The sequence below is a fragment of the Pezoporus flaviventris genome, unplaced genomic scaffold, assembly GCF_033815535.1.
Source record: "Pezoporus flaviventris isolate CSIRO_AGI_PZ_B2104156 unplaced genomic scaffold, CSIRO_AGI_Pfla_v1 ptg000047l, whole genome shotgun sequence".
Taxonomy (NCBI): domain Eukaryota; kingdom Metazoa; phylum Chordata; class Aves; order Psittaciformes; family Psittacidae; genus Pezoporus; species Pezoporus flaviventris.
Window position 1 is genome coordinate 2861867 of NW_026892595.1, and position 27512 is coordinate 2889378.

Here is a 27512-nt window from a genome sequence, read left to right on the forward strand (position 1 = left end):
ACCATCTGGGGAAGCCATCCAGCTCTCCTGCTCCCCAGGAGCTATATCTTCCTAGCCCCTCCCCATCAGTCCAGTGCATGGTGTGATGACTTTTATTATTTCAAACATTTTGTTTGTAAATAAGCTTAACTCTTTCTCTCCTCTAGTATGAGTGTAAGATGATGAATGCATTCAGGATATTCAGAGAGGACTTGGATTTGTCACAAACGAAACACAAAGGCACCCAACACCTATTGATGCAGCAATAATACGAATCCCTCTGACATTGTTTGCTACCACAATGCCCACACACACAGTAATAGCAAGCATTCTTGAGGTGCTCATTTTTGGGTGAATTAGTTCCATATATTGACTTTCAGTGATACGGGGCCCCAGTAGTTAGTCACATGTGGACACAGCCTGGGGTATCTGCAAGTCCTGGCAAGGTGCGCATGTTTGCAGAACATCACTTAGATGTTGCCTGGGGCTGAAGGCAATCGTTTCCAAGAATTTGCCGAACCAGTATGAGTGTTAACATTAAAAATCTCCATGTTTTCCATTTGCAATGACAGGAGATAATCCATGTTCCTCCCCGCTCAGAAATACCCAAGAGTTATGTCTCACTGCTACTGCACTCAGAAACACAGGTGTACATGACTTATGCATTAGCTCTGAAATATTTACACCTCACTGGGGAGCCACATGGGGAAAGTGATCTGTGACCAATGTAGCACCATTCAATGCTGTATATGAGGGCACCCAGCATGATGGGAAATACTTCCAACAATCTGACAGTTGCCCAAAGTGTTCAGGATCACATATGCTAGCAGAGTGCCCTCTTGCATGACTTGTTTTGTACATACATAGAGTTGGAGCTTTATCCCCTGTGAAATGCTTGATATTATCTCCAGAGAACAGGAGGCATTTGTCTCTGAGAATAAAACACGTGGTGCCTAGCTGATGAAGGCAAATTTTAACACTGACTGATCACATTGGCATTTTAGGCAGCATTTTAAACTTTTGAGCCTAGTGACTTGCTTCACTGATTTGGAATTAATAGGCATTTCTGTACATTTGTCTATTTTGCATAAACACCAGTCATTACTAACTCTTGTAATGAATTTTTACTTTCTATTTTATTTTGCCTGCCGAATACTTCAAATTTCTCAAGTAAGTTCTATTTGCGAATGTCAAGCTACCTCCTAAACATTGATTAATTCAACCTCAGACATAGGGCAGATCTAGACAGAGCACATCGTCAAGCTGTGCCTAGGAAAGCTATAGTGTTGGCTGTAGCAAAATCCTAAACTAGCGCTAACGTGGCGCCAGCAGCCATGTGCCACATTCCCTGCTTGTGGGTGTGCAGCAGGCATCTATAGATCTAGGATCTACGATTAGACGAGGATTGCCCTTAGCAAGACCCCTGTTATTACTGAGAGGAGCCTATCTCAGAAGAAAGACCCAGGGATCTAATTGTGTTCAGGTCATTTGACAAACAAGAAGAAATGGGCTACATTATTATGACCTCAACTCCTGACCCACTGATTGTTAGAGTTCATGAGGCATTTCTTTCTCTCACTGCCTTCTGTGAAGTAATGTTTGAGGAGACATTAGGTTAAAAGTAACTAGTGAATGATTTATAACAGGCACCTGCATTAGGTTTCTATTATTTGCCTAAAGACTCCTAATAGTTTTCAATTTGAAAAGGAAATGAAGCAGAGGAAAGGAAATTGGGGAGCTGTGTCAGCATACTGGCTGGGTCCTGGCTAGCGCCGTGTTGATGAGGACAACCAGGAGAGTGGGAAGGGAATTTGCCATGTTTTATTTTCACAAATCCTGTCAATTAATTAGTTGCATTATAGAACAAAAATATACCCATAAATGACACACCATCTTTGATCACAGATTCAGTCTAATGACCTCGTACTCTGCTGAAAGCCTGAGCCCTGTTCTGGGGTCTCCTCTCACAGCCAGGCAGGGGGAACCTCGACCCTGTTAATGTTCGTTTTTTGTGTGTCAGTGGTAGCCCAGACGTCATAGCTGAGCTGCTGAAAAGAAAATGGGTTTTATTATAAGCCATTTTCAGTTTGCTGACACCAGCAGTGGGATTCATTTCAGCTATTCTGGGTAACTAGAGTTGAGATGTCTGTAGCTGAACTAATTGCTGTAGACTCTCTTTTTAGGCAAAAGGAGAGGAACTTTCCTGGGAGGTGATTCATCTGGCCTATTTTAGATATTTACTTTTGGCTAAACTGTATTACACCTCAGTATTGTCAGCTTCTCATAATGAATTCTGAAGACTGCCAGCAGATGTATGACTTTCTACACTGTGGACAGATGCTTGTAGTCAGGTTTCTCTTATTACAAATAACAAAATACCATGTGCAAATCAAAACTCCCTGGATCATAAGATGGCAAGCAGAGCAAATCTAGTGTTAGTTTTTTTAAAGTTCTTGAGACAACTTTTTAATTATTTTCCCCACAACAATTAAGAATAATTGTTTGTATCAGTGTTAATATATTCCTGGGTGGTCATATTGCCTTGAGCTAGGCTATTACACACATAAAGCAAATAATGCCTTCTTCCCTACATGACCTCCTAAACCACCAGTCCTGCAGCCACAGAGCTTGCAACAGGAATGATTCAGAAAGCTGCTGACAGAAGAGGCAGTAAGCAAGAAAAAAATATGAAAGTTTGCTCAGCAGATAAGTTGGATATGGAGAACTGGCTGACATCTAACGGACTACAGTTATGAGCTGTGCTTTTAAGTCAGTCATGGCCATAAATGCAAACTGTCTACACGCATCTGCTTTGAGACACAGCTCTGCTAATAAAACCAGGGAATTTGGGCTAGACTAATCAATGTTTCTGCTGACTTTAATAGAGTTACTCTCGCTTCTAGTGTGCTATGGTCATTAAGACCTTCTATAATACAGCCTTTGTAGCTCTGCATATTATTTGTTGGAAAAGGAAAATCAAAATCACAAGGTAATTGCAAGAGGTGTTGACTGTTACGTGCGATCAGAAAACTGAATCACACTGGCTGTATATCAGAGAACTTCTGTGAAATTCAGTGAGCTTAATTCACATCGAACAGGATGGAGTTTGCAACTGCTAATGCCAGCATACAACTGGGATCACACCTTGGCTTCTCAGCAGCTGGCGCAACACATAGAGAAACACCAATCAGTATGCAAGCGTCTATTTCGCTGCATGTTTTAGACCCTGCCAGTGGCAGTGAAATCTATCTTCCTTTTCCAACATGACACCGTGAAGACAACTCACTGTTGGAATATATTCGTTTTAAATTAGAAAAAATAATCAGAAAAATCAGGTTTGATTAATTAAAAAAAAATTCCCGCCTCTTTTATTGAGTTGGAGACAACCGCCACCGAATCCTATGCGGTGAAAAGGAAAGTCAGAAATAATGATAGTGTAACATCAGCCCTTGTGAATAATTCATGGGGTACAATTTCATGTTATTTTAAATGGTGCTGCTTCTCTCCCTGATAAGCAATAATTTTATGCTCTTTCTTTACCTTTTTTAACAAATCAGTCAAACGGATTGTCTATTGTTATCTGCAAAAAAGTGTATTTGGGATAATTTTCAAGGCAGCTTAATAGAGCTCTGATCACAGAGCAGGTTTTTTTTTTTTCTTTTTAATACCCTCTACTTGTAGCTGAATAAGTTCAGGTTTCCATTTCAGGTTTGTTTAGGGAAGAAAAATTTCTTGATGCTACATAGCACTGGCAAGTCCTGCATTATTTTCTGTTATCTTCTTCTCTGGCAGCTATACCACATCCTTAGCACAGCTTTACTTTTGAAATAAGAGACATTCCAGACATGAAAGGGCAGTGATGCTGAAGAAGCTGCTGGCAGGAACATGCTGTGGGCACAGTCCTGCATCCTACTGACCCAGGGCAGGTCTCCAAGCCTGTGGTGGGACTACACTGCTAGGCTGATGGCTGCACTTGTCACCTCAAGAGTGGGAAATGTCCCAGGCAAAATACTGCTGCAAAAGAAGCAAAGAGCTCTTGTCCCCATCTGGGACAACTGTGTGTCCTGGAATGCAGCCCTGAGGTGGAGGGGGCTGCTAATGTGAAGAAATGCTGACCAAAAAACAGGGAAGGAGGAAGCATGTTAAGGGCTCATGAAATGTAATAGCAGAAGTCTGAACAAAAGGCAAATACATAGCTAGCAAATATTAGGAATAAAGCTAGCAGTGAGGTTAAAGATATTTGTGTGTATAAATGGAACACAGACTTTGCAATGCTGGATTTAGGAAGGGATTTCTTTTCCTGACATCAAACTGTGGGTTACGTGAAAGTGAATATATTGTATTTCTGTGGAAAGAGAAGATGTAGAGGGAGCCTCCGAGAGCCTCCTATTTTCTTCCTTTATTATTGTGTTGGGTAATCCTGCCTCTGACTGCCCTGCCTAAGGAAGGCTATTCTCTGCAATGCTCTTCATCTTTGTCGGTGAACGAGCAGGGTCAGAGCTGCAGTGCTCTCTACCCTGATCTCTGATCTCTCTGTGCTGGAAGCAAGGACCAGGGTATTGTCTGAGAGCAGCCGTGACTCTCCTTTCACAGCCAGGCACAGTAAACTTCCACCAGTACCATGGGGTGTTTCTTTGTGAACAAATTTCAAATGCAGTTCCTCTGGAAGAAAAATTCCTTTCTGACACAAGCCAGTTTTGAACTGCTTGATCACACCATCAGATGCCTGAAAAAGGACTCTCACACTAAACCATTCTGCAAGATGTTCCTACACAGGTTTTTGCAGTAAGTCTTATTCACAAGGAGGATTTCCCAGCCCAGAAAAGAATGGAGAAGTTGCCAAAGTGGAGGTGAATCAGAAGACACGGGCAAAACTGCTGAGGGCTTCAAAGGAGGGTGACCCAGCAGGAAAGAGTACAGAAATTAAATATGTAAACCCTTAATAAGTAACACCTATGAACCTATGGTGTAAGTGCTTTCAAGTATCTGAATGGTGCAAACCCCATAAGAGAGGTGGGTACTAAATTAAGAGCAGTACAACTGAGGACCTGGGTTTACATCACAGAAAATAAAAGTCAGGCTGAATAACTGGTGAGAATTATTAACAATGAGATCCATTAGACTAGAATGGTCTCCTATGGTAGTGTTGAAAGCCCCATTGCTAATTGATTCATTTAAATCTAGATCAGAAAAAGCACTTGGGAACACACCACAGGGAAAAATCTTGTGCCTGCAGGGAAACGGACTGGATGACTTAGTGGCCTTTCCCAGCTCTAATTTCTATGGTACATTTGTCTTGTCCCCTTAGTGCATGGAAAAAAATGAAATCCCATCAGTTTTGCTTCTGAGGTGTGTGGAAGGAGACAGTGCTGTGCTTGCAAGCACCACTGCCCTTTGCCTTCCCTTCCTTTCCTGAATGTGGGTTTTCTGAAGGGGAAGGATGGGCAGCCACCCCATGCAATCCCCATACCAAATCGATGAGGATTTTTTTTTACCTAAATTGATACTGCAGGATCAATGTTTTCCGAGGGTCCTTTCCTTTCATGTGAGTTTGAACACTGCTTTTCTAATCAGGAACAGAGCTGCATAGGGACTTAGAGATAATTCTTAATTTCAAAGCAGGACTAAACAGCACTTTTCCTGCCAGGTCCTGAGTGCAGATATCTGTGTTTCTCTAATAAATGCTGTGCCACTGATATCTGAGCATTAATTAATTGACAGTCTTACATGCTAGTGGATCCTTAATTGCAGTGAGGAAGGATGAAATCCTGAATGTGGATTTTGGCAGATAAGTACAGGAGGAACTTATTCTTAATTTTCTTTTTATGTTAAGTGTACTTGCATTTAAAAATATCTTCCTATGTGTTTTGCTAGGTCAGTAAAGTAAGTTGATGCCCATGGCAGAGGGGTTGGAACTTGATGATCTTAAGGTCCTTTCCAACCCTAACTATTCAATGATTCTATGTCACTAAGCCTTTATTCACTCAAGAACCTTCTGGGTTTAGGATGAGATAGACTTTTTGTATTGAGATTGGGATGATTTCCAGTTTGGCTTATCACAGAGCAGAATGCAAGTGTGAACTTGCTCCTTGCTTTACACAGAAGTGCCTATTTTTCATTTCCATGTTTTATGTTAATTATTATACCAATCTTTGTTGCCAATGCAATTATATGTGACACAGAGCCAGGGCCTTGCCTGCATCCAGGTTTTGAGAGATGTCAGTTACCATTTCAATCAGAAATGTTCTTTAAACAAGAACAAAAAGCTAAGTCCAGAGACAGTAAATTGTGTGCGATAAAAGGCTCATTGCCTGAGAAGAGCCAGCTACTTTGAAATGGAAATCTAAACAATCAGTGGGGACAGCAAACAAGAAGATGGAACTTCCTGGAGCTGCCCAGAAGGCACCTGCAAGATGTGCTGGAGAGACCTACAGTTTGTGCAGCAGGCGGAAAACGGGGCTCAATTCCCTTCCCAAATTGTCTTATTTTCCCAGACTGCTGACATGAAAGGGGTGTTTTCCCTCTTTTTGCTGAACCTGTGTTACCAAACGGCTAAGAGAACAGATTCAGGCTAGGCAGTAACAGCAAGGAGGGGCTGTGTGCTGTGCTGGAATTTGGAAAACCAATCTTGTTGGGCAGCAGAAATCCTAGTCATTCCATTATAGGGCCGCATTACAAAATCCAGGAACAGAGCTGCAGTTGTGTAAAAAGGGTGTTCTCATGGAATTCAAAATTGTTTAGACAGAATTTGAAGATTATTGGTTTAAGATTTATAACCAGAGGAAAACAGATGGCTGAGAAAGAGTCACATACGTGGTTTGTAACTACATATCTATTTACCTGTTTCAAAACATTTCCAGAAACCCTGTCATCTGATGGTGATGTGTCAACCTGCACACATGTAAGAAGTTGATATTGTTTCCAAGAACGTCAAATCACTTTGTGTCATGTCCTTAAGAGCATCAGGCAACAGACGATGAAGAGACCTGATGAAATTTTCAAAAGCATGTCAGCAGTTTGGGCACCCAAGTTTGATTTTGGGAACTTAAGTCTCGTTGAAACGTTGAGTCTCACTGGGACCAGGCTTTTAGCATCCATCCAGCTATGCAATTGGGACCCAAGAGCCAAAATTACTCCTGTGGATCTCTTCTTGACAGGATTTGTCCTAGGCACTAATCTTCAAATTATCATAGATCCACTCCTTCAACTGGTTTGGCTACTTGAATACAACCTAGGATGAAGCAGATTGATACTCTACATAGGGCCTGAATTTTCTACTGTATTTTACTACTTTACAACTTTCTTATTTAAACTAAGGATCAGAAATCAATTGGCCATCAGTATTCCTGATTGCATGTCAGGTTTTATGAGTCTTAATACGACTATAAAGATCCATAGAGACGTGTTGTCAACTCTACTTTTTTCTGTTATTCCACTTAGCAATGATTAAGATCTGTTCCATGAGATACAGATGATAATTTTCAATCTTTTATCACAGCATGAAATTGCTATTCAGGGCTCTTTTGTCCAGTTCATCTTTATTTCATACAAGATAACTGAGAAGACCGCCTAGTTTGCTTTTAACATCAAAATGATTGTCAGCCTAAAAAAAAAAAAAAGATAGGAGATAAAATTGAAATGAGAAATGAACTCATAACCTTTTCCTATGAATGCCAAGCTCCTGTGAAAAGGACTGCACTTTCTTAATGCTTCATTTTTAACAGAAAGCATGACAAAAAGTTCCTATCAGTATTTAAACTGCTAAGATTTGTCAAACACAAATGGGAAAATAGTGCTTAAATAGCAGTCTCATTTTGTCCGTAATGATTATGGGAGGAATTTTTTGCAAAGAGGACCTCAGCAATAAGAGATCAACTCTGAACAGAGTGACAGGAATTCTTTACTGGGTCCAGTGATTTCGTGTAGAGCATGAATGTATGCCCATATCAGTTCAGAGCTTGCAAAGGCAAACTCTGTCTGTAATGTAAATAAACAGTGCAAATGCCACCAGCCTTTGGATAGCAGCTCTTGGTGTGCAGCTCAGACCTCTACCTCCCACCTCCCACTGCTCTGCCATGAGGATTCTTATCTCCTAGCTCTAGGGGACAGGCAGCACTGTGTCCATGCTTTATCCTCAATGACTTGTCCACCAATAAAGACATCTGCCCTGCCTGGTGACCCACGGAAGGCAAGAATACTTGTGGATTGAGAGAATAAAAGTTCACGGTTGCTTGGCAAGAAAAATGCTGCAAATCAAAGTGTGTCCCCCTTCTCTTTCTTTCTCCTAACTTTTACTGCTGACCACAATGTCCTATAACATGGAATATCCTTTTCAGCAGCTGGGGAAAGCTGCCCTGGCTATGCCAACTCCCAGCCTCTTGCGCACCCTCTGTTGAGGATGAGGATGGGAGAGAAAGAGAAAGTCTTGACACTTTGCAAGCCTTGTCCAGCAATAGCCAAAATATTGGTGTTATCAGTCGTGTTTTGGCCACAAATGCAAAACACTCTGAGGAAGGTTAACTCCATGCATCACATGCTTCTGAGGTGGATAGTTTGTGTCTGACAATGTTAACTGATGTTCTTAATTTACTATATGTGAACCCATCATATATTCAGTGAAGTTAGGAGAACTACTGTGGATAATCAGTATAAAACTTAGGTCCTCATAGTAATACTTGGCTACAATAACAAGTATACTTATTCTACGTGAAGATATTCTGTGGGAATACGGCTTGCTGTACATGAAAGATGTGAATGCAATCTCTTACTCAAACAATTTTTCCTAGAGTCAATCAAACAGTTTTTGCTACAACAATCTTCTCTGGATGTGTTTCAACAAAATTAGAATGTGTTAGAGGACTGGCAGATTTCAAATATATTATAACCAGAGAACTGCTAAATAATTTACTTCAACTATTCCATCTTTTGAAACATTTAGTTCAAGATCTGTTATGTTAGGTTTTTTAATTATTATATTCAATTACTATATTACATCAGATATCATCACATCAGCTGGTATCTAGTATAATTTGCTTTTAGGGCAGATTATTTCAAGGTTATCTTGATGCCTATTAATCAAATGTTTTGAAAACTTACTTTCACAAAATGCAGAGATTTTAACTTCTCGCAGTTCAGAGCAAAGCATATCTAAATACATTGGACTGCCTGTTTTTTTCTGACTAGCAATTTATTACTGCAGAACATTCACAGTCAGTCAATAACATAATTTTCTACATTTTCTTCTTTCTCATACTCCGGAATTTGCCCTGGGTGCTGCAGCATAGTCAATTACACTGCCCAAATGTAACTCTTCTTGGTTTCCCTGGGAAATTGAAATGGCAGAAAAATAATGTCAGAGTTCAGGAAAAGAAAACCAATCTGGCACAATCCTGTTTCGTCTGGAGAGATTTTGTATTATCTTAACAGCACTTATAGCAGAATCACATTGTGCTTTTTACCAGCTTTGTCTGAAAACTGTACAAGCGCAGATAAATCTGTTTCTAGTCAGGATGACATTAAATTGAAATGAAGGTAAAAACAAATTAATTTTTGTCTGTTCTGGGCATGTGCATGGTACCAAATGCAACAGTTACTAGATATTCTTTTGTTGCTGACATTGGTAAATTGTTTGCAGAGATCAAAGGGATTTTCTGACAAATTCTATGTTAAAAATAGAGGAAATTGGTACTTATTTGAGTGTTTGATGTGGAAAACCTGTTTGTGCCATCTTTGAACAGTGTGTCAAGATCCTTGCTACCCCGGGAATGATGGTGGGGAAGAGACCACAAATCTACAACTTTAGTACAGAAAATAATGACGTAAATGGTAAATGATTAGTCTTACAATGTCTGGCAGACATTCTTGTGCTAGAAAGAACTCAAATCTTCTTGGAGCATATACCAAGATAAGGCTGTTTCTAGTTTTGCGTCTTCTGTGAATCACTTCGTATCTGTGAGTTTCTTTTCTAGGCTCCACAAAACCAGTAAGATATTGACACACTGGATAAATGACACATTGAAGGAATTCGTAACAGGGAATTCAGAAATAAAAAAGAAACCTTGAGGGAAATGTTTTGTGAACACAAGTAAAATTACACTTTGTCTTAATGCTGACTAAGATGAAATATGAAATACAAATGTGTAAAATACCACTAAGGGCATGTGATTCATAAAAAACCATGTCAGGAAAAGGCAGTTTCACCCCTTCCCCGAAGAAGAGACACAGTCAGTCCCAACTGCCCAGCAAAGGCTAGCAGAGCTCTGGACATGACCGTTCGCACCCCTAGCACTGAATGCACTCAGTAGCCACAATTTTGGAAGTCACCTTTGGGTGACACCTTTTTAAGGCAAGTCTAGGCCTGGGCTAAAGAATGCAGGAGCAGTACCCTGGCAATGTAGAATGGGATGAAATTCTTAGAGGCAAAATACACAGTGTAAGAAAACTGAATGGGACACTGAGCTGAGTACAACCTCCTCTCAAAAAGTGGTTAAAGCAACAGCTCTTGTTTCCTGTAACTTAGCTTCTCATAAAAGGTGTGTTTAAACATTCTTCCTTGTGGTCCTGCTTGGAAGGTGCTCCTCTAAATAAATTACAGCATTTTGTTTATATCTGATGAGTGCCACAGTCAAGGAATCCGACTATGACAAGCCAGTTGCTATGCTGGGTGTAGTTTGCATCTTTCACATCCCAAAGTCAATCACACTCTCCCTTTTATTTTTCTTGGTACTGAATATGTATCCTGTGGTCTATAGGATTTATAAACCACGTTTTGTGGTTTTACAACACTGTGTCTGTGCAGCAGTTAAAAAATGGAAGACTCATCCATTATTACAGATCCTAAAGTAATAGAAAAAATAACTAACCAAAGCAGATTAAGCAAAATCATAACAAATTTAGCTAAGGAGCAGTTCAGTTTCAACCAGAGGTCTAAAAGACTTTAGGTGAACTTCTCAACATTTAATTTCAGGAGAGGATTGCTTACTCTTTTCATATCAGAAAGTTGGAGAGTAAGTTACTCTACCCAGAACTCTCAGCCGTATTTAGGTTCTGCAGTTGGAAGAGATCCATCAGATAATCCTGTCTCCATGCTGCTGCCTTGCAGTATTCACGACTGTCCCTGCTGAATCTAGCTAACGTAACTGTTGAAAGGATGAAGTAAGACAAGCCTGGGTGAATTATACATGCCTTTCCCCGCTGAGCTTATTGTCTTTCTAAACTCAATCCATTGCACCATCCATCTGAGTGAGAATGAAGTTTATGGCAGCATCTCCACTGCTGACATGCTCATAAATACTGAGGTGCCCCAACTGAGGTATGATCACATAGAAAGAAAGACTGTGCAACAGGGTTCATCAAAGGGTTAAAGATTTCTGTATAGTATGTGTCTGTCAGTTATATCTTAACAGGAGAGAATATCAAATATGGCCCTGCTGATAAGCATTTCCCATGCTTTGAACTGAGCAGAATTAAAGCTATGCATGCTTTGGATTTGTTTCTTTTAATGGGAAAGGAAATGGGCTGAGATTTGCTTTTGTTGTAAGTCTGAAACAAGGTTTATGGTTGTCTTGAACAACAAGAATTTGGTGTTTCCAGATCTAAAGAGATATTAATATATAATACAACTTTTAATTGATAACTAAAACCTCATCATTTATTAGGAAATGCAAAATTAGACAAGTTGGCTTTTTGTCCTGTCAGCGAAACAATGCAGGGACATATTTATGAACAAATCTTTTCCTCTGTTACCGATACCTTATGTGTGAACTCACGTGAGGTGTAAATAATTCATGCTTCTTTTCTCTGCATTACTATTTATTTTTCAGTGTGGGAGTAAAGGTATCTTTCAGTACTGTTGACCAGGTAAATAATGTATTACTTACTCATGAAAAATGCCAGAGGAAAATAAATGAGAGGATCTCTTACCTTTGGTCATCACAATGCCTGCAAGAGTTTTGTGGCGTGCATGCATGGAAGTGAAATTGTCTGTCAGCTCCTGGAACTTCTGTGCAACCATTTGGTATACGGAGTCCGCAAAATCCTGAAAGACACAGTCAGAAAGAATTTTTTCACTTCTCTGATTGAGGAGCCTGGTTAATTCTGCAGATTAGTCACCTGCTGTCAACTGCCGAGAGGTACCTTTTAGAATTAGACACCACCTACCCAAGCATAGATAAAAGGAGTATCTCTCCGTCGACTACCCACATCACCCTCAGAAATGGCCAAATTAACTGAATTAAAGCTAGAGAGCCATATAGACCAGGATTAGTGGTGAAATGAGAAGATTTCATGGCTGATTTTTTTTCAGCTTCCTAGATATTGGTCCAGGATCAGTTCACAAGAAATTTGTTGGTCTGTACAGCATTGTATTGGAGTGAGCTGAAGAGGTGGATGTGTATGTCCCACCAAACCACTTTTTTCTCTGAGCCCACTAAAAATATCCATGAGCCCACTGAAGTCTGAGAGCTGAGCTAGGGCCTGATTTATAGGTAGGGACCACCTGTTTCTGCTTTCAAGGTAAGTTTTTAATGACTTTCAGCTACTGAGATGAAACGGTCGGCTCAGGAATCTTGGCTATATTTAATGCCACCTCAACAGCCATTGGGGGGAAGGCAAGGGGAATCCCTGCTTGCACCTATTACCAAAGATGCTGCTTGCACAAGTTCACTGGTGTGTAGTAGTGCTGAGGGACTGTCTGCCAGGTCTCCTCCTGAGAACAGCAGATTTGTTAAATTTCCGCATGGACTGGGTTCTAGAGACTGTGTGGTCTGAGCCCCCAGGTATGAGTGGGTCCAGTCACCTAGGAGAGCCTTGAGAAGCAGGTTACTGAAGCCAAACAGGGTAAAAGGTTTAAAAAGTGAATTTTGCAGACTGTGTATGCATGAATGTGAACCTAAACCACCTTTGATGCTCCTAAGAACACCAACACTTGGACTGCTTCCCTGCTGCAACGTTTAGTATCTTTTCATTTACTTAATCTCTGCAGTTTGTTTGGAACACAGCCTTTCAAGCATACATTGGAGATAAGTCAGAGGAATGCTTTTTGTTAGCATGAGTTGTTCTTAAAGCGCTTTGCAAGTATGAACATAATAAAGTAAGACCCAAAGGATTTTATTTTATTTTATTTTTCAAGCTGTACGATTTCTTATGGGAAACTAATCTGTACCTACAAATCTTTCCAGGAGCAGTTCCTAGGGGCTGCAGCTTACTTTGGGGTGCTGACAGGAGAACTCCTGGCACCCTGCAATTTGGTTAGCCCCAAGCGATTGTGCCTTTGTTAGGAAAAGTAGCGTGACCAAGCAACAACTCCACTTTTTCTTCTGATGCTGGGCGAAGCGACCTGGGGGGAGGTCCTGGTAAAACAGGTCTCCTTGAATTCACCTGGTTTCTTTAAGTGGGTTCATGGCTGAGCCTGAATATTTAGCCACCCTCACCCTGAAAGATCCACAAACACACAGAAGTGAAAATGGATTTAAAAAGATCATATCCATACTTCTTCTCCCAGAACTGTTAATGGCGATGAAAACATGTTGGTGAAAACACAGTATTTTAAATTGGGAGAATACACAGCTATTTTTCAGAGGAAAGCAGATTCTAAATCACAAATATTATCAGTAATACTACTGCCACTGAGAGCCTCTGCAGGCTGTACACCATATGTTTCTACAGTTTGTTGCAGAAAGTCTGCTTAATTTTTAACATTATTATAGCAAATATAAAAAATCTAATTAGATAAAACATAACAACAGTTATGAAACCCCTTCTTCATAAAATCTGGAATAATTTTTCCATGTGTAATCCTTATGATTGTCATTTGTTCATATACATACAGGACAGGATTTCTTTGACACAATATTTTTCCTTTGTTTTGCTAAATGCCGCTTTCCAAGGTATTGCTCTGGGAAAAAATCATTTGCCCAAAATGACAGTTTAATATAACATGGAACAAAATATGCTGGCTTGTTGCAAAAGAAGGAAAGAGGCATATAAACCACTTATGGGAGAGGCATGCTAAATCCTGCACCAGGATTAGATGAAAACTAAGAAAAATTAAGAAGAGTTTGACCGATCCTAAATGGAATTTCACTTTGACTGCATTTATACCTCTTCTAATCGAATTGTCCATAACCACCATGTGAGTAAGGTATTGCTCATACAGTGTTTCTGAAGGATGAATTTTGGGTTAATTCTCATTTGTCAAGCATCAAGGTACCCTTGTGATACAAACGCAATTATAGTTGCTTTACAGATGAATGAGTGAAGGCACTAAAAGAGTGAGGGACTGGTCCAGGGGAATAGGATAGAGCTGAACACAGCCAGGTGTTCTGATTTCCTGGTGCTCTGGTTAAGTGCTCAGTGCTGGAAAACTGCCTGTCTTTCATAATATGAAAGTTTGTTTCTAAACTTGTTTTCCCTGTTGAAGAGTGGCTTCATCTGTAATGGAAAACTAAAGTGTATTTGCAGGACTGATATAACTGGGCCCCATATGGTGGACTAAAAATCTGATCAGCTTTATTTAGTCTAGAAAGAAAAAAAAAAGAGTCTCTCAATAAAACTATCTGCACCATCATTTAAAAAAAAGAACCCAATCGTAAATTTCATCTCCTGCGGTACTGCAGTCCAATCCATGCCTGCATTTCTAGCGTACCCTCCAAATCTGCATCCCAGGGCATTTTGCTCTCATTAAGAGTTAATTAGCTTAGAGGCACATACAATTCCTAAAAGAATCGTTTTAAAAATGCTAAATAGAACAAATAACTTTTAACTTTGGATTTAGAAATCCCCACAGTCAGAGCTTTCTTTACTTCATTTGGCAGTAGGTTCCAAAGCCAGAGAGTAAAGAGACTCACTAAAGGCAAAATAACGACATGACTTCAGATAACATTTAGGGACGATAAGGAATTCCACATTTTCTGATCTCAAGGAGTGACCTGGGACATGAAAGAACAGTAAATCCATTAAATGTGAGGCCTCTTAGCTAAAATAAGTCAAGTGAATATTTTTTGTCTTGAATCTGTTGCTTAAAAGGATGGCAGTGAAATTAATAAAACCAAAGGAGTGACATACGTGAATGGACCTAGGATGCCAGAAAAACAACCAGAAACATAGCGTCTAATCTGAGGGGTTGTTTATAGGCTATTTTATTGCCCTAAGTTTCCAAATGGATATTCCAAAGTAAAATGGAAAGGAAGAAAAGGAGCAGTCTGTTTTTGCAGGTGGCGAAAAGTTGTCAAGAGAAGCATGGCTCAGCCTTGTGAGAGACTTGAACCCCTGAGGATTGCTTCATGTAGTGCAGCATTAATTTCAGGGCCTTGAATACTCTGGCCATGAAAGCCAGTCTAGTGGCAGAGCTGGGTATGATGTTGGATTCCTGGCCTATATCCACATATTACAAGAAGCATAGCACACTGCCTTCCCCTCTAACACATATCAGAGCACTTATTTGGCTTGACCCAGTCATGTGCTCAGTGACAGTATTTCTGTTTATTTAGAGCCTTTAGACTGGTTCTCAATGTCTCTATGAAACCAAAACTGGTTACAAACATATCTAATGCATATAGGGCAGGTATGGTGGAAATAAAAGTTGGTACACGTATTCCTTGCTCAGTTTAGTATGAAAGACTTCATTCCAGATATTTTTTTGCTTTACTTTTAAACAATAATCCTAGGCTGTTAAAAGTTATATATCTAGATGATCATTCCTGATGATAGGCTATAAACCAGAAAAATCCAACTACTGATGGCTATTGTGAGCCTGGTTAAACTTTTAGGATACAAGCTAGACTGTGTTTCCTGCCATCAGAAATAACTTAAAAATCATACAAAAAATGAACCATTCTTTTGTTATTCTCTACTATCAAAAAAATTAATCTCAGAGAAAAGTTGTGTTTGGTGGTACCACAGTTCCTCCTGTCAGATATGGATGGAAATAAAACTCTTCATCTGGAGTAAATAGAAGAGCCAACTACAACTTTGCAGCTTCTGAACAACTATCAGGTTGGTAGTCAAAAAGAGGAAAAATTAAGACAATGGATGTGTGTTGGGATGAAAAACACAGTTCTGGGGAAGAACTGCCCTATAGGTGCTGAGTTTCAAACTCCTCTGCTTTGGTTTGCCTGCTATCAAAATCTTACCCTTCATAAGTCTTCATGTAGATTGTTCTGTACAAGCAATATTTGTCTCAGACACAGTTTCTTTGAGATCAAAACTTTGCTTTGTTTTACTAATGCAGTGAGTGATAGGAGTAAGGCAAGCAAGACTGCTAGACCCACACTGAGGGGCAAATCTGCTCTCGGTTGCACTCAACCCATGCATGCTGCCTAAATGCCATCACTGGTGGAAGCAGCAGTTACTTGTTCAGGCACCTTCAGAAGAAGGAAAACATAATGCTAAACTGTTGACTGTGAAAAAAGGCAGTGAGAACCTTCAGTACACTTTAACATATACAAGGAGGCTGGAAAAATGAAAAATAGATGTTATTACTAGTAAAACTGCGCTGTGTTGTCTGAAGTATTCATCTGTCCTTGATTACCATATCAAATTACTAGTGTTATTCACAAAGGAAAATCAAACTTCAGATCATACTATTACAGAACTAGAAACTTTTAGTCATTTCTCAGCACTAATATTTCAAATGGTATAAATAATTAAATGTATTCAAGTTTGCAATGGGAGTCTTCAGGGTAAAACTGACATTCAACAGGAGTAGTAAGGATATTAAAATCAATAGATTATAAAGGAGAAAGCCTTTAGTAAACATTTTCTATTGAAATCCTGTCTTAGGGTTTATAGGGTTGAAATATCAAAAAGGTTAGATTTGCATATGGATGAGAAGAAATACTCTGCTATACAGATATCACCAAGGGCTCTGTTTCTCCTGTCTCCCAAGTACTTTATTTTCCAGAAAATCACTGACATTTGGGGGGGTAAATGTTGAACACAATGAATGGGGATCAGGCTGAATTAAGTTCACAACTCTCTTCGCAGATAAAAGGAGATGCCCACTTCTTTTTACTGGTGAGGGGGAAACACGCACTTGTTGACAGGAGTTTGTATTTTTTTTCCTGTGGAGGACTCTGACTGTCTGAATAGCAGGGGAGGAAAACAGCACAGAGAATATCAATACTAAGGTACTGCTCCTGGACAGGGTGTGTGGCAAATTGCTACACAACACAGTTTTTCCCAGGCTTGTAAATAAGTTTGCTGTAGCTAGTTGGAGATTCATCGCTAAGTGATTGTATCCTCAAGCCAATGAATTAGTCAGGCTCTTCCCAGGTACTACATCATCTTCAAGATGCAGCCTGAAGAAGAGAAACTGACAGCGGGCATGGGCTGCCCTCCACTATCAGTCTTCTAGCATCAATTTAACACCAGGAGCACCCCCAGCATGGTGGAAAGGTCTAACAAGGACCTAGAGGAATGGACAGGCAGGGGTGACCTCGGGAAGGACAGGGAAGGGGGACACAAGCAGTGGATTGCAGGCTGGCTTCCTTCCCTGCCCTGCTTCCTAGCAGCCCCCATGCTTTGTCATGAGTTGGACTTCTCCAGGCATAAAAGGGTGTGTTTTTTAGCCACCTCACAAGAGAACTGGTGAGACAAGTGGCACTGAAAGTGGTAAGACTTTCCAAGCAGGGATATGCATGGACTTCTTCACCCACGCTGGAGGCTGCAATCCACAGCCCGTTATAACTCAGCCTTCCTTCAAGCATGCACAGGCATTTACAGGGTATTACTCAAAGAACAAGGCACTGCCAGGGAATTCATTGTGGTTCTTTCCTTGAGATGTACAGTAATTTTTTCTCTCTGATCATAACTCCTACAGTATTGATCATTTTGTCTGGTTTTCGCTTATCCCTCAAGGGCCAGGGTATATTGGCTTTGTTGTATCTTAGATGGAGGTGGTTTTATTTTGACTGGCAATATTTTTTCATTCAGCTGAATACATTTGTATATCTGATGTACATCCCGTTTCAGAGAGGTCTTCTCCGAGGGGATTGAGCATGTCCTGCCCAAGAGGAAACTGGGTACACATTCCCACACTGAGCTTCTCAGGGAAACTCCAGTAATGCACTTCTGCCACTGAATATCCTCACAGTTTTCTTACCAAGATTGATAGGGGAGATCAGCTGCTCCTATGGATTTAGTCAAAATAATCGCTTTCACCAAACCTGCCATCTGTTCACAGTCCTATTACAACATTTTAGCTACATATGATGCTGGGTTACCACCATGAATTCCTTATTTCTGTAATCATCAAATGTACCAAATCTTCTCTGCATTCATGAAGACTCAGTGGCTCAGCTGACCTCAGCTTACTTGGGCAACTCACCTGGACTGTGCCTGGGTTCCTGGGCTCAGAGATATTATTTGCTACCTACTTCCCTCTCCCCCCCTCACCCAGGCTGGAGGCTGATTGCTCTTGTGAATTTCCCAGGCCCCACAAAACATATTTGCCTCCTCTCTGTTGTTTATATCATTAATGATCATTTCCTAAATATCAGCACCGTGCTGGCTGCTGTATGAGACAGACTTTGAAGTTAGCTCTGTGGGACAGGCAAAAGAATAACAAAATGCCCTGAAAGATCCCAGAATAGAGTGGGAGTCAGAATAGTAAAGTCCTTCTCCCACCCATTTGTTTTTGGGGGTTTCCAAGTAAACCTAGAGCTTTATGAAAACAGCCACCGGCTGTGCTGGGGTTGGGAGGATGCAGCATCCACTGAGAAAGAAAGATGAGACAAAGGTGGGATGGGAGAGTTAGTTAAGGTCCATTTAGAGTAAATATCAGCACCTTTATGCTTGGGAGGTTTCTCAATGACTTCTTTAGGTTTAGATTCCACCCTGTTCTAATGAATGTGTGGTTTGCTTAAAAACATTTCATCAGAGTTTGATGAATTGTTCATATATACAGCATATGCTCCAGCAATGATTAAAGGCTGCAGGAGGCTTCCCACTTATGATGATCCTTGAGTGGCTAAACACAAGCTGGAAGTCCTCCATTTCATCTGAAACTTTTTTACTAGGGAACACAAAGTCTCCCAGTAAACAGTTTAAAATCTCTTCAGTGAGATTTTCAGTCATGACTGGCAAAAAGAGGCACTCTACCCACTGTTCATAGAACTTTTTCTTAAATGTAGAATTTTTTCACACAAATACCAAATTCGAAATGGAGAGGTGGGAGCCAAGTTTTATTCGGGCATTTGGGGAGGGAGGGACAAATTTAGAAACTGATAACTATATAGTTATCAGTTATATATAGTTCAGCTATAATGAAAAAGCTCCTGAATTTATTTGAGTACCGCTACTACTATGTGATACCATAAATGAGTTTAATCAATGTTAAATATCTCAAAAGAAATTTGTAGCACCAGTTGGAAGCACAAAGATCAAATGGGAATTTATTCTACAAGCTCAGTGTAAAAAAAAAAAAAAAAAAGGTCTGTTTTCTCAATATATCCCTTGACTACAGGGAATCAATCAAACTTAATATAATGTATCTTTTTATTTGTTTCAGAAACCCCTGGAGTGACTGAAAGAAAATGGAACACACAAAATAAGCATACAATTGAAAAAGGAAAGGCTGTTAAATCCAAATGCTCCAGCTCCTCCAAAAAGTATGGTTTTCTACTTAGTAAGAAAAACGTTTTGTATGTAGGTTTAATTAGAATCTTTAAATTCACATTAGTGTGTTAATGCTGGGATGCTAACATATGAGCCCCTCTATCTGCGGTTGATTCATTGCTGTCTACATTCATCTTGCTCTAAAAGGATGCTACCAATAAGTACCATTTCAATGAATTTAGAGGAAACAAGCTTTTCCACTGACATGAACAGTTGTTCCCTAAAGGAAACCATGCCTAGTTTCCAGCTTTGCTTCTTCTGAGTACAGCCCTGCATTTATCGCTCTGGAAATGAAGAATGTCCATACCAATTCTGCAGAATCATTCTTGAAGTCAATACTGCACCTGCTAACAAATGCCAGAAAGGAGGGGTTGTTTGTTTGCCTTTTTCCTTTTCTTTTACTGATCTTTAATCCAAAAGCCTTCTTCCTACAGAGGCACACATAAGGTTGGCTGCAAGTGCTGAATAATTCAAAACAATGAAGTAGTTGTTCGCTTTGCAGCCTTGTGCCTGCTTTAGGACAAGCCTCAGGTGTCAAGCTGTTGTACATTACAGATATTAAATTAGCACGAATAGGTTTTCTTTAACTAGATAAAAGCTCTGTAAAGCCACCAGTGCCTAGGAATGGCTAACTCTCTAAAAAGGCTTTTATGTGCTCTATAAACCCCTAGATTTTAGATTCATACTATAAGTCATCGCTCTTTAATTAAAAAAAAAAATGTTTATCTGAGAAATGTCTTTTCAGTTTTCTGTTTCTTTGCTTTATCTTTCTTAGCTGCATGAAAACAAATATTCTTCGGAAAACCAATGGTAGCACATACAATACTCTTCGCTGTTCGAGATCTGGTCTCTTCCCGCAGCCTAACCAGTTAGCAGCTCTTGGGTAAATGTTCAAAACAGGAAGAGAACAGTGCTTGCTCAAATCCCTTGAGCATCACTTTGAAAATCTGTGTGTTTATGGTTCTCATTAAGGGGCTGTGCTATTAAGAGCCTTCTCCATCACACATATGCTTTGTTAGATAAAGCAGGGTGCAGGCAGTGTCCAAAACAAATTTAATCTATTCTGAACTGCTGATCCCAGCAAGGCACTGCATGATTCAACTTTCTGAATCACTACAGAGCAAGGCATATAATACACTGCATGGCAATTACTATACAGACATTGGAATTTTTCTTTTCTTGTTGTTCAAGATCTTGCTGTCATTTGCTGTAATGATTCTCAAAATTCGTCTGTAACCTTGCTAACAACCGTTCCCTTGGCTGGGAGGGGTGGTAAGGAAATCTGCATTTCTTGTTACCTCACCCTTCTCTGGGCTTCTCCTCAAATGTGTAATTAGCAGGGCAGTTCTCATCATCTATGGTGGCTTTGTGCCAGGGCAGGCAGAATTGTGGTTCAGCTGAATCCCGATTGCTATTCAGGCACCCAACAGAGCCATTTCGGAGTGGTGTGTGCCTGGAGTCAGAGCTAAAAACTGTCCCTCCCTTACTGGACAAACACAAGCAATTAACATAACATCGATGAACTTAAGGAAGAGTTTTACTGTGTTGTATCTGCTGAGAACCTGTATCTGAAAAGTCAGCATTACTTTTAGCTCATGCTCTGAAAACCAAATATCACTTCTCCATCACTCTTCCCTCCATCTCCAGTCAAGAACCTTCTAGCCAGGTGTCCACACCTAGAACCTGGGAATGGACATTTTAAACCCCGTGTCAACACTCTTGGGCAAAACCTGTTGCCTCAGCAGACTTGTCTTTAAACAAGAGCACAGGGAAGGACTGTGCATGAGGCCAGGAGACTGTGGAGTGGCACTGCATGGGCTGTCCCCACAGGATGACCTTCCCTTGGGACCATACCTGTGAGTAGGGTAGAAAGGATCTGCCTGCAGATAAGTGTGATGTTGCAGCTTTCACTTACAGCTCAGATTTCTTATGGCAAATAAAATCTTTAAGAAAACTTTCTCATAATGGGAAAGATGCTTTAAGTGCTTTATTCACTGGGGGCAATAAAAGAAGAGCTTCTTGAGAGGAAAAAGGCAAAGAATAAATGGAAAACCAAGTAATTAAATTAAAAACTATTGTGTCTATTTATTTAAGAACTTACGCAAAAAAATCCAAGCATTTTACCTACAAATTGACCAAATTCTATAAAATGATAAAATTATAAAATTATTCCTTTATAATTGAGAGACAACCAGCTTTAATATTTTGTGCTCATATAAGTTAGTGTCAAAGACAAGAAACAGAATATGCAATTCTTTCTTTCCAGAAAAAAAAAAAAAGTATAATACAAATATGAATAAATTTCATTTATCGGCACAACATACTTCTGGAAAAATACCTCAGAGGATATCTGAGGTATCTGGTAGTACATGTCTGGGTTCCTCTGTACAATCATGGGGTGAAAACTCAGACATCAGCTCCAGAGAGAAAAGATGAATAACCAGCTTCATACCCAGCTCTCAGAATATATAAAACTGTGTCACCAATCTGTGTTTTTAAGGTAACTGTGGGATGTTAGCTCACTTGCTAAGATGTACATAACCTAAAGGGCACACCAATAAGTTTTATCGTGTTTCTCCCCTGCTCTGCTCACAGGGTTCCTCAGCAAGCAGGAGCTGGCACATAAGCCTTGTGCTACGAGACTGTCCTGCCAAAATCTGAGGGGAAGGGTAGAGCAAACAAGGGGTACACAAAACTCTTGGACTCAAGAGATGACTAATATGGACAGCAAGGTACAAACATGCTGCTTGAAGACCCTGAAAATAATAAGAGCAAAGAAGTAAAGGATTTCAAGGCTGCCTGCCATTGCACCTTTGTCTTCTTGTCTTTCTTCACTCTTTCTCCTCCTGTGATTATGTGTTTAACCGTTTCCCCCACCTCTTCTGTCAAGTGGATCTGTGCTTTGCCTCACAGAAGCATTGTCTAGGTGGTCTGGAAACCCAGACAAACTATTATACAAATCAAAGTCTGTCCAGTTTCTGATAACACCAAAACTAATTTATTTTTTGTTTATACTCCACTACCTTTGACAAAGCCTCCTCTGGAGATTTATATCTATCTCCATCCTCTTTGCCTTCCAACTGTTTGTCAATTTTTTTTGTTTTGCAACCGACAAAAGAAAAAATATCTGACATCAACCTTGGAAGAGGTACTGAGTGCAGAAGGTTTTTTTTCAGACGTGATAAAATCTTGCCTAAAACCATGCCCAACCTTTTCAGTAGGAAGTCCAGATGGCTTTGCAGCCTGTACAACAGACTTTATTCACTGATGCTTCTCTAAGTGTCAGCAGGGTGTTGTCTTCCAGAACTAGTAAATGTGCAATGAAAGGCAGCTCGGAGGGGAGAAATAAACACAAACAAAAAAAACCACCCTCACTTAAATTCCCCTGCCTCCCTCCCCAAAATTAAATTAATCTGAGAATTTCTACAGGCATCTGACTTAAAATTCCCTGCGGGCGGAGAAAGGCTTTGCAAACAACTGGAGGTGTAACGGATGGGGTAGCAGTGCAGAGGGCTCCAGGGTGAGCAGTGATTTATGCACTCACTGCTGACTCTAGGTCGCCCTTGTCTGCATCACAAATATTTCAGCTACGGGATCAGGACCCTTCCCGAGTCCCTATATAGGCTTCAAACTGCAGGGTCTCATATCATTGTTTTCACTATGGTTAAATTAGAACAAAAAATCATTTCTGAGTCTGAAAGGCAGGCACGAAAGGGAGTGGATAAAGGCTCTGGGATTTGGGGTGATTTTCTACCCCTGTGCCTGGATCTTCAGCAGCCTGATACCAGTAATGTCATCAGCCCCTGCCTCAGTTTCCAACCTGTAAAACAGGAATATTCTGGTAAAGCCGTGCATGTGACTTCTCTGATATAGGTGGGGTCAAAATAGTGTTTCACTTGAATTTATGGCCAAGCTTATTATGGGACTAGCACTGTTCTGCCTATCCCTCCCCTCTGCATAGCGCCTAGCTTTAGACCTAGGCAATGTTGGAGGACAAATGGTGAAAGAGCTCTGCTTTGGTCAGCACTGGCCCTTTGGCCATGCCTAGCCCTGATAGCAACCAGATCCTGCACTCAGCAAATGAGCACAGAGGGTGTCAGCCTGGTCTACAGAAGGGGAAGGGTTGCCTGCTCTTGGTATGACTTCTGAATCCTCCAAGGGAATCTGGAAGAATAAGAAGCTTTAGCCAGTATGCAACCAACCTTGTACAGCTATCATCATTTTAACCACCATCTATCCGTGTGATACTGCTGGCAGCAGTTAATACTGCAGCCAGCTTGTTAGGATTCTTAATTCTGGTATAACTGTGCAGCTTTGCGGCTGGCAGTGCTGTTGCTCCATGTCTGTACAGGTTACCCCAACACTGGAGTGCTCTAGGAACAGAGAGCCTCAGTAAGACTGCAAGACAAACCACAAGTGATAGTAACAGTGGGGAAATTCTCAAGAAAGGGGAAGAAAACGAGGGTGGGGAGAGAAAAGAAAAGAATAAAAGAGAAAAAAAAGGAACAATTAAAAAAGAAACCTGGTGCACATACACAAAGCCTTTGCAGCATGTCTCCGGTTTTGTTTCTCATTGACACACTACTCTCGTTTTGAGCTGACAGCTGCGGTCCAGCCTTTGTCAGGTAATTAATCTGGGTAGTTCATTTTCACAGGTGAGTAGCAGGTTGGCACAGTCTACTCTAGCAGTGGTTTGTGGGTTTGTTTTTTTCCTTCTCAGAGCAGCATGGGTATGAAAGCATGTGTATGTGAACACAACACGCTCTCGGATGTGGCCAGCTGTTTGTTACTTCCTACACTGCAGGTATAACGCCTGTGCTTTGCAGGGTGAATGGAAGGAAACCTTAGACAGGAATTTAAAAGCGTTATATTTGATCCCATTGATTACAACTGACAAAACATTAAAAACCCTGAGTTCCTTTGCCAAGGTTGAGCACTGCTGTTCTGACTCGCACAATTTCTGTGCCTGTTTAGAAATGAAACTGATTTTAAAAAAAGGAGACAGGAAGATAAAGAAAAGCCATCATATTGCTTGGCAGGGAAATGGGGGGTGATCTACTGCATTTTAACATTTGGTTAGTTGTGAAGTAATGCAGTAATAATAATAATATTTTGCCCATACAGCGGTGACAGCTAAAATGAGCGCATTTTCTTTTTCATGATGCAGAGAGTTCTCTGCAAGGTCATCGGGCTGGGAAATGTGATTCTATGGTTCTTGTGTCAAAGTGCCAAAATATCCTCTCACTGAAGCTGTACGGCTTCAAGCTATCCCTGAGCTCCACAGAGCCACTTTCTTTTGTTTGATGGTTTCTCGCCACTTCCACATTGTGCCCCAAGATAACCATCTTGACAAATGGCTGGGTAATACACAGATGGGCAACACAATTGTACCTCAGCGTCTCTGTCCTCCACAGCCAACACAGGCTTTCTTTATTTATTCTTCCTTATATTCCTTCATCCTTATATTTCTTCTCCCTCTTCTTATAATCCAGTATGTTCTCAAAAGTTAATCTGCATATTAGTCTGTTTTATATGTGTCCTGGGGTAGCCCACCCCTCTGTTTCCATGAGCAGTCAAGAGATGGTTCAATTCAGATTGTGCTGTGAACGGACATGATTTTAAGTCATACATTTTTGTCTCCTTGATTAGTAATACCAAGATGTACTTTGAGCCAAACAGCATGGTGAAGTGTAACATCTCTCCGTTGAGGATAACGAGCTTTAGTCCATAGGGGCGGGGTGCATGATGCAAAGTAGTGTAGTGGTCCCTAGGCAATTGGCTGTGCTAGAGGAGGTGGACTTAGGAAATTGAGCTCTCTTCACCTTTTCTTGAATGTTTGAGGTTGCTATTTCTACGTGAACATTTCAGTAGCTACCCTCATTTCCAGTGGTCAGCCCATAGAGCCATGCAAAGCTCCTGGCTGATGGCCATATTCTGGCCATCTCTTCCCATAAGAGACTGTTTCTCTCCCCTGACCATATGGGGAGCCCAGATCTTCTGGCTCACAGCAGCAGATTAAATCTGTTGCCTATTCTTTCAATTTCAGTCCTGTAGTAATAGTGAAAAGGTACCAGTATTAAGTGAATCAGAATAAAGTGATTTCCTTATACCAGAAAATAGAATGAAATCCCATCTCCTAAATCCCATTTAGCTCTACATTCATTACATTGCCATGCTATTGTAGTGAAATGTTCAGATCCTATTGAAATGTCCTAGATATTAATTTTCACTGCCAATAACAGTAGTCCTGTGCACTTAACATTGTCCTTGGAACACAGTAAAAAATATGTTTCAGCAGCTAATGAAATTATCACAGACCCTGTGACCTGGAAAACAAACAGAGTAATAAAGTCTTACCCTTGCTGTCTAAAATGATGTGGTACAGCTGTATTTAGTCATGTACTTTATATTTCTATATGCATATGTCATGCCAAATTGTAGATTGCCATTTTATATATATTAAGGTGGCTAAGAAAGCTTTTTTTAGCTGACATTTTCAACACATCTCAACAACTATTTTTCTAGAATCTATGCCACATATCATGTATTTTATGGTTTCTTTAGCAGTAAGTTAACTGTTGCAAGACTAACACCAGCTTCTATCAGGAATGTGGTAGTATTACCCTTTTTTTCTCTATCCAAACTTTAACATCTCACTCCTTACTACTTTATTTTGTTCTTAATATTTTTGTGCAGATACAACTAAAAAACCTCTACTACAACAAACTCTTATCAAAGAGGTACAAAGATGTCTTTCAGGGCAAGGTTGATGGGAAATCTCTCAGGGTACAAACTGGGAGATACTTGAGCAAACTTCTTGTCATTGCAAAATGCCTTGTCATGCCACAGAAAAGGAAAAAACCTTGGGTTTTAAAGTATCAAACTTGCATAGGTAGATTGTTGGAGACCTTTAAAGAGCTCAGTCTCATTTCAGGCCCAAGCTAGAGGTGTGGTTGTCCTTTTATGTTGTGTGATGCCAAGGGAGTAAGTCTCTAATGCTTTTTGGTATTAGACATGACAGAGCCGGTCAGAAGTTGTAACTATTTTGTTGAAGCAGCTACTGAATCCCTGTGCCTCAGTTTTTCTACCTGCATTTATCTGCCCACAGTACTCCAGGGATCACATTTCCATGGCCTCAGTATTTAAATCTCTGTGGCAATTTTGCCTTCTTGATTGCCCTGCAGGGAAGGTGGAGGGTGTGTGGGATATTGCACCTTGCAGGAGGGAGGACAACCACTTCTTACCACGTGGCTCCATCAGCAGCTGCTCACTTTGTGTACTTGCTGGTAGCAAATCAACAGTCAAGATCTCTTTGGGGAGGTACACAGCTGTCCCACCAGAAGGACACAGTGGACACTAACTTGTGCACCACTGGTCAGAGGCAGCCCTGTCAGAGGTTTTCCTCTGTTAGAGGCAGAAGAAAGTGTTTGGGTTTGAGCCTCCATCACAGCGGGCAACAGCAGTGACATTAAAGACTATTGTTTTAAGGAAAAAATGGCCTCCTGGGACTTAGGGAGACGAAGGGCTGATTCTGGTTCAGTGCCTCGAAAGAAAGAAATGCTTTTGCAGCTTGCACCAGTCTTACAGGTATTCTACATAATGCAGAATAAGGGAGAAAGATACCCCCCTCTCTCCTCTTGGCTGACTGTCTTGTTCTTCCCCGGGAAGATTAAGGATCCAGGAGTATTCATAATACAAACATTTCTAAAGATCTCTTAAGGGAATAGCAAAGCCCCTTAAAGGAAGCACAATGCAATGTACTTTGAGAATTTTAGTTTAGAAAGATTCAAATGTAAAACCCATCTCAAAAGGCATAGACTAGCACAAAATTAAGAAGAAAGAAATAATTATTAGTGACTGGCACATGTTCCTGCCCGTTCTGGCAAAGGAACCACAGCTGCTGAGGTCCTCAATTAGTA

General features: G+C 40.5%; 1 protein-coding gene across 1 annotated transcript in view; it reads right to left on the reverse strand.

Moving 5' to 3' along the window:
* ADARB2 (adenosine deaminase RNA specific B2 (inactive)) overlaps positions 1-27512 on the reverse strand; it is a 310582-nt gene that overhangs the window by 51177 nt on the left and 231893 nt on the right. The window contains exon 4 of the mRNA XM_061468035.1: positions 11902-12016. Coding sequence (XP_061324019.1) covers positions 11902-12016 — 115 coding nt within the window. The remainder of the gene's footprint in view (positions 1-11901; positions 12017-27512) is intronic.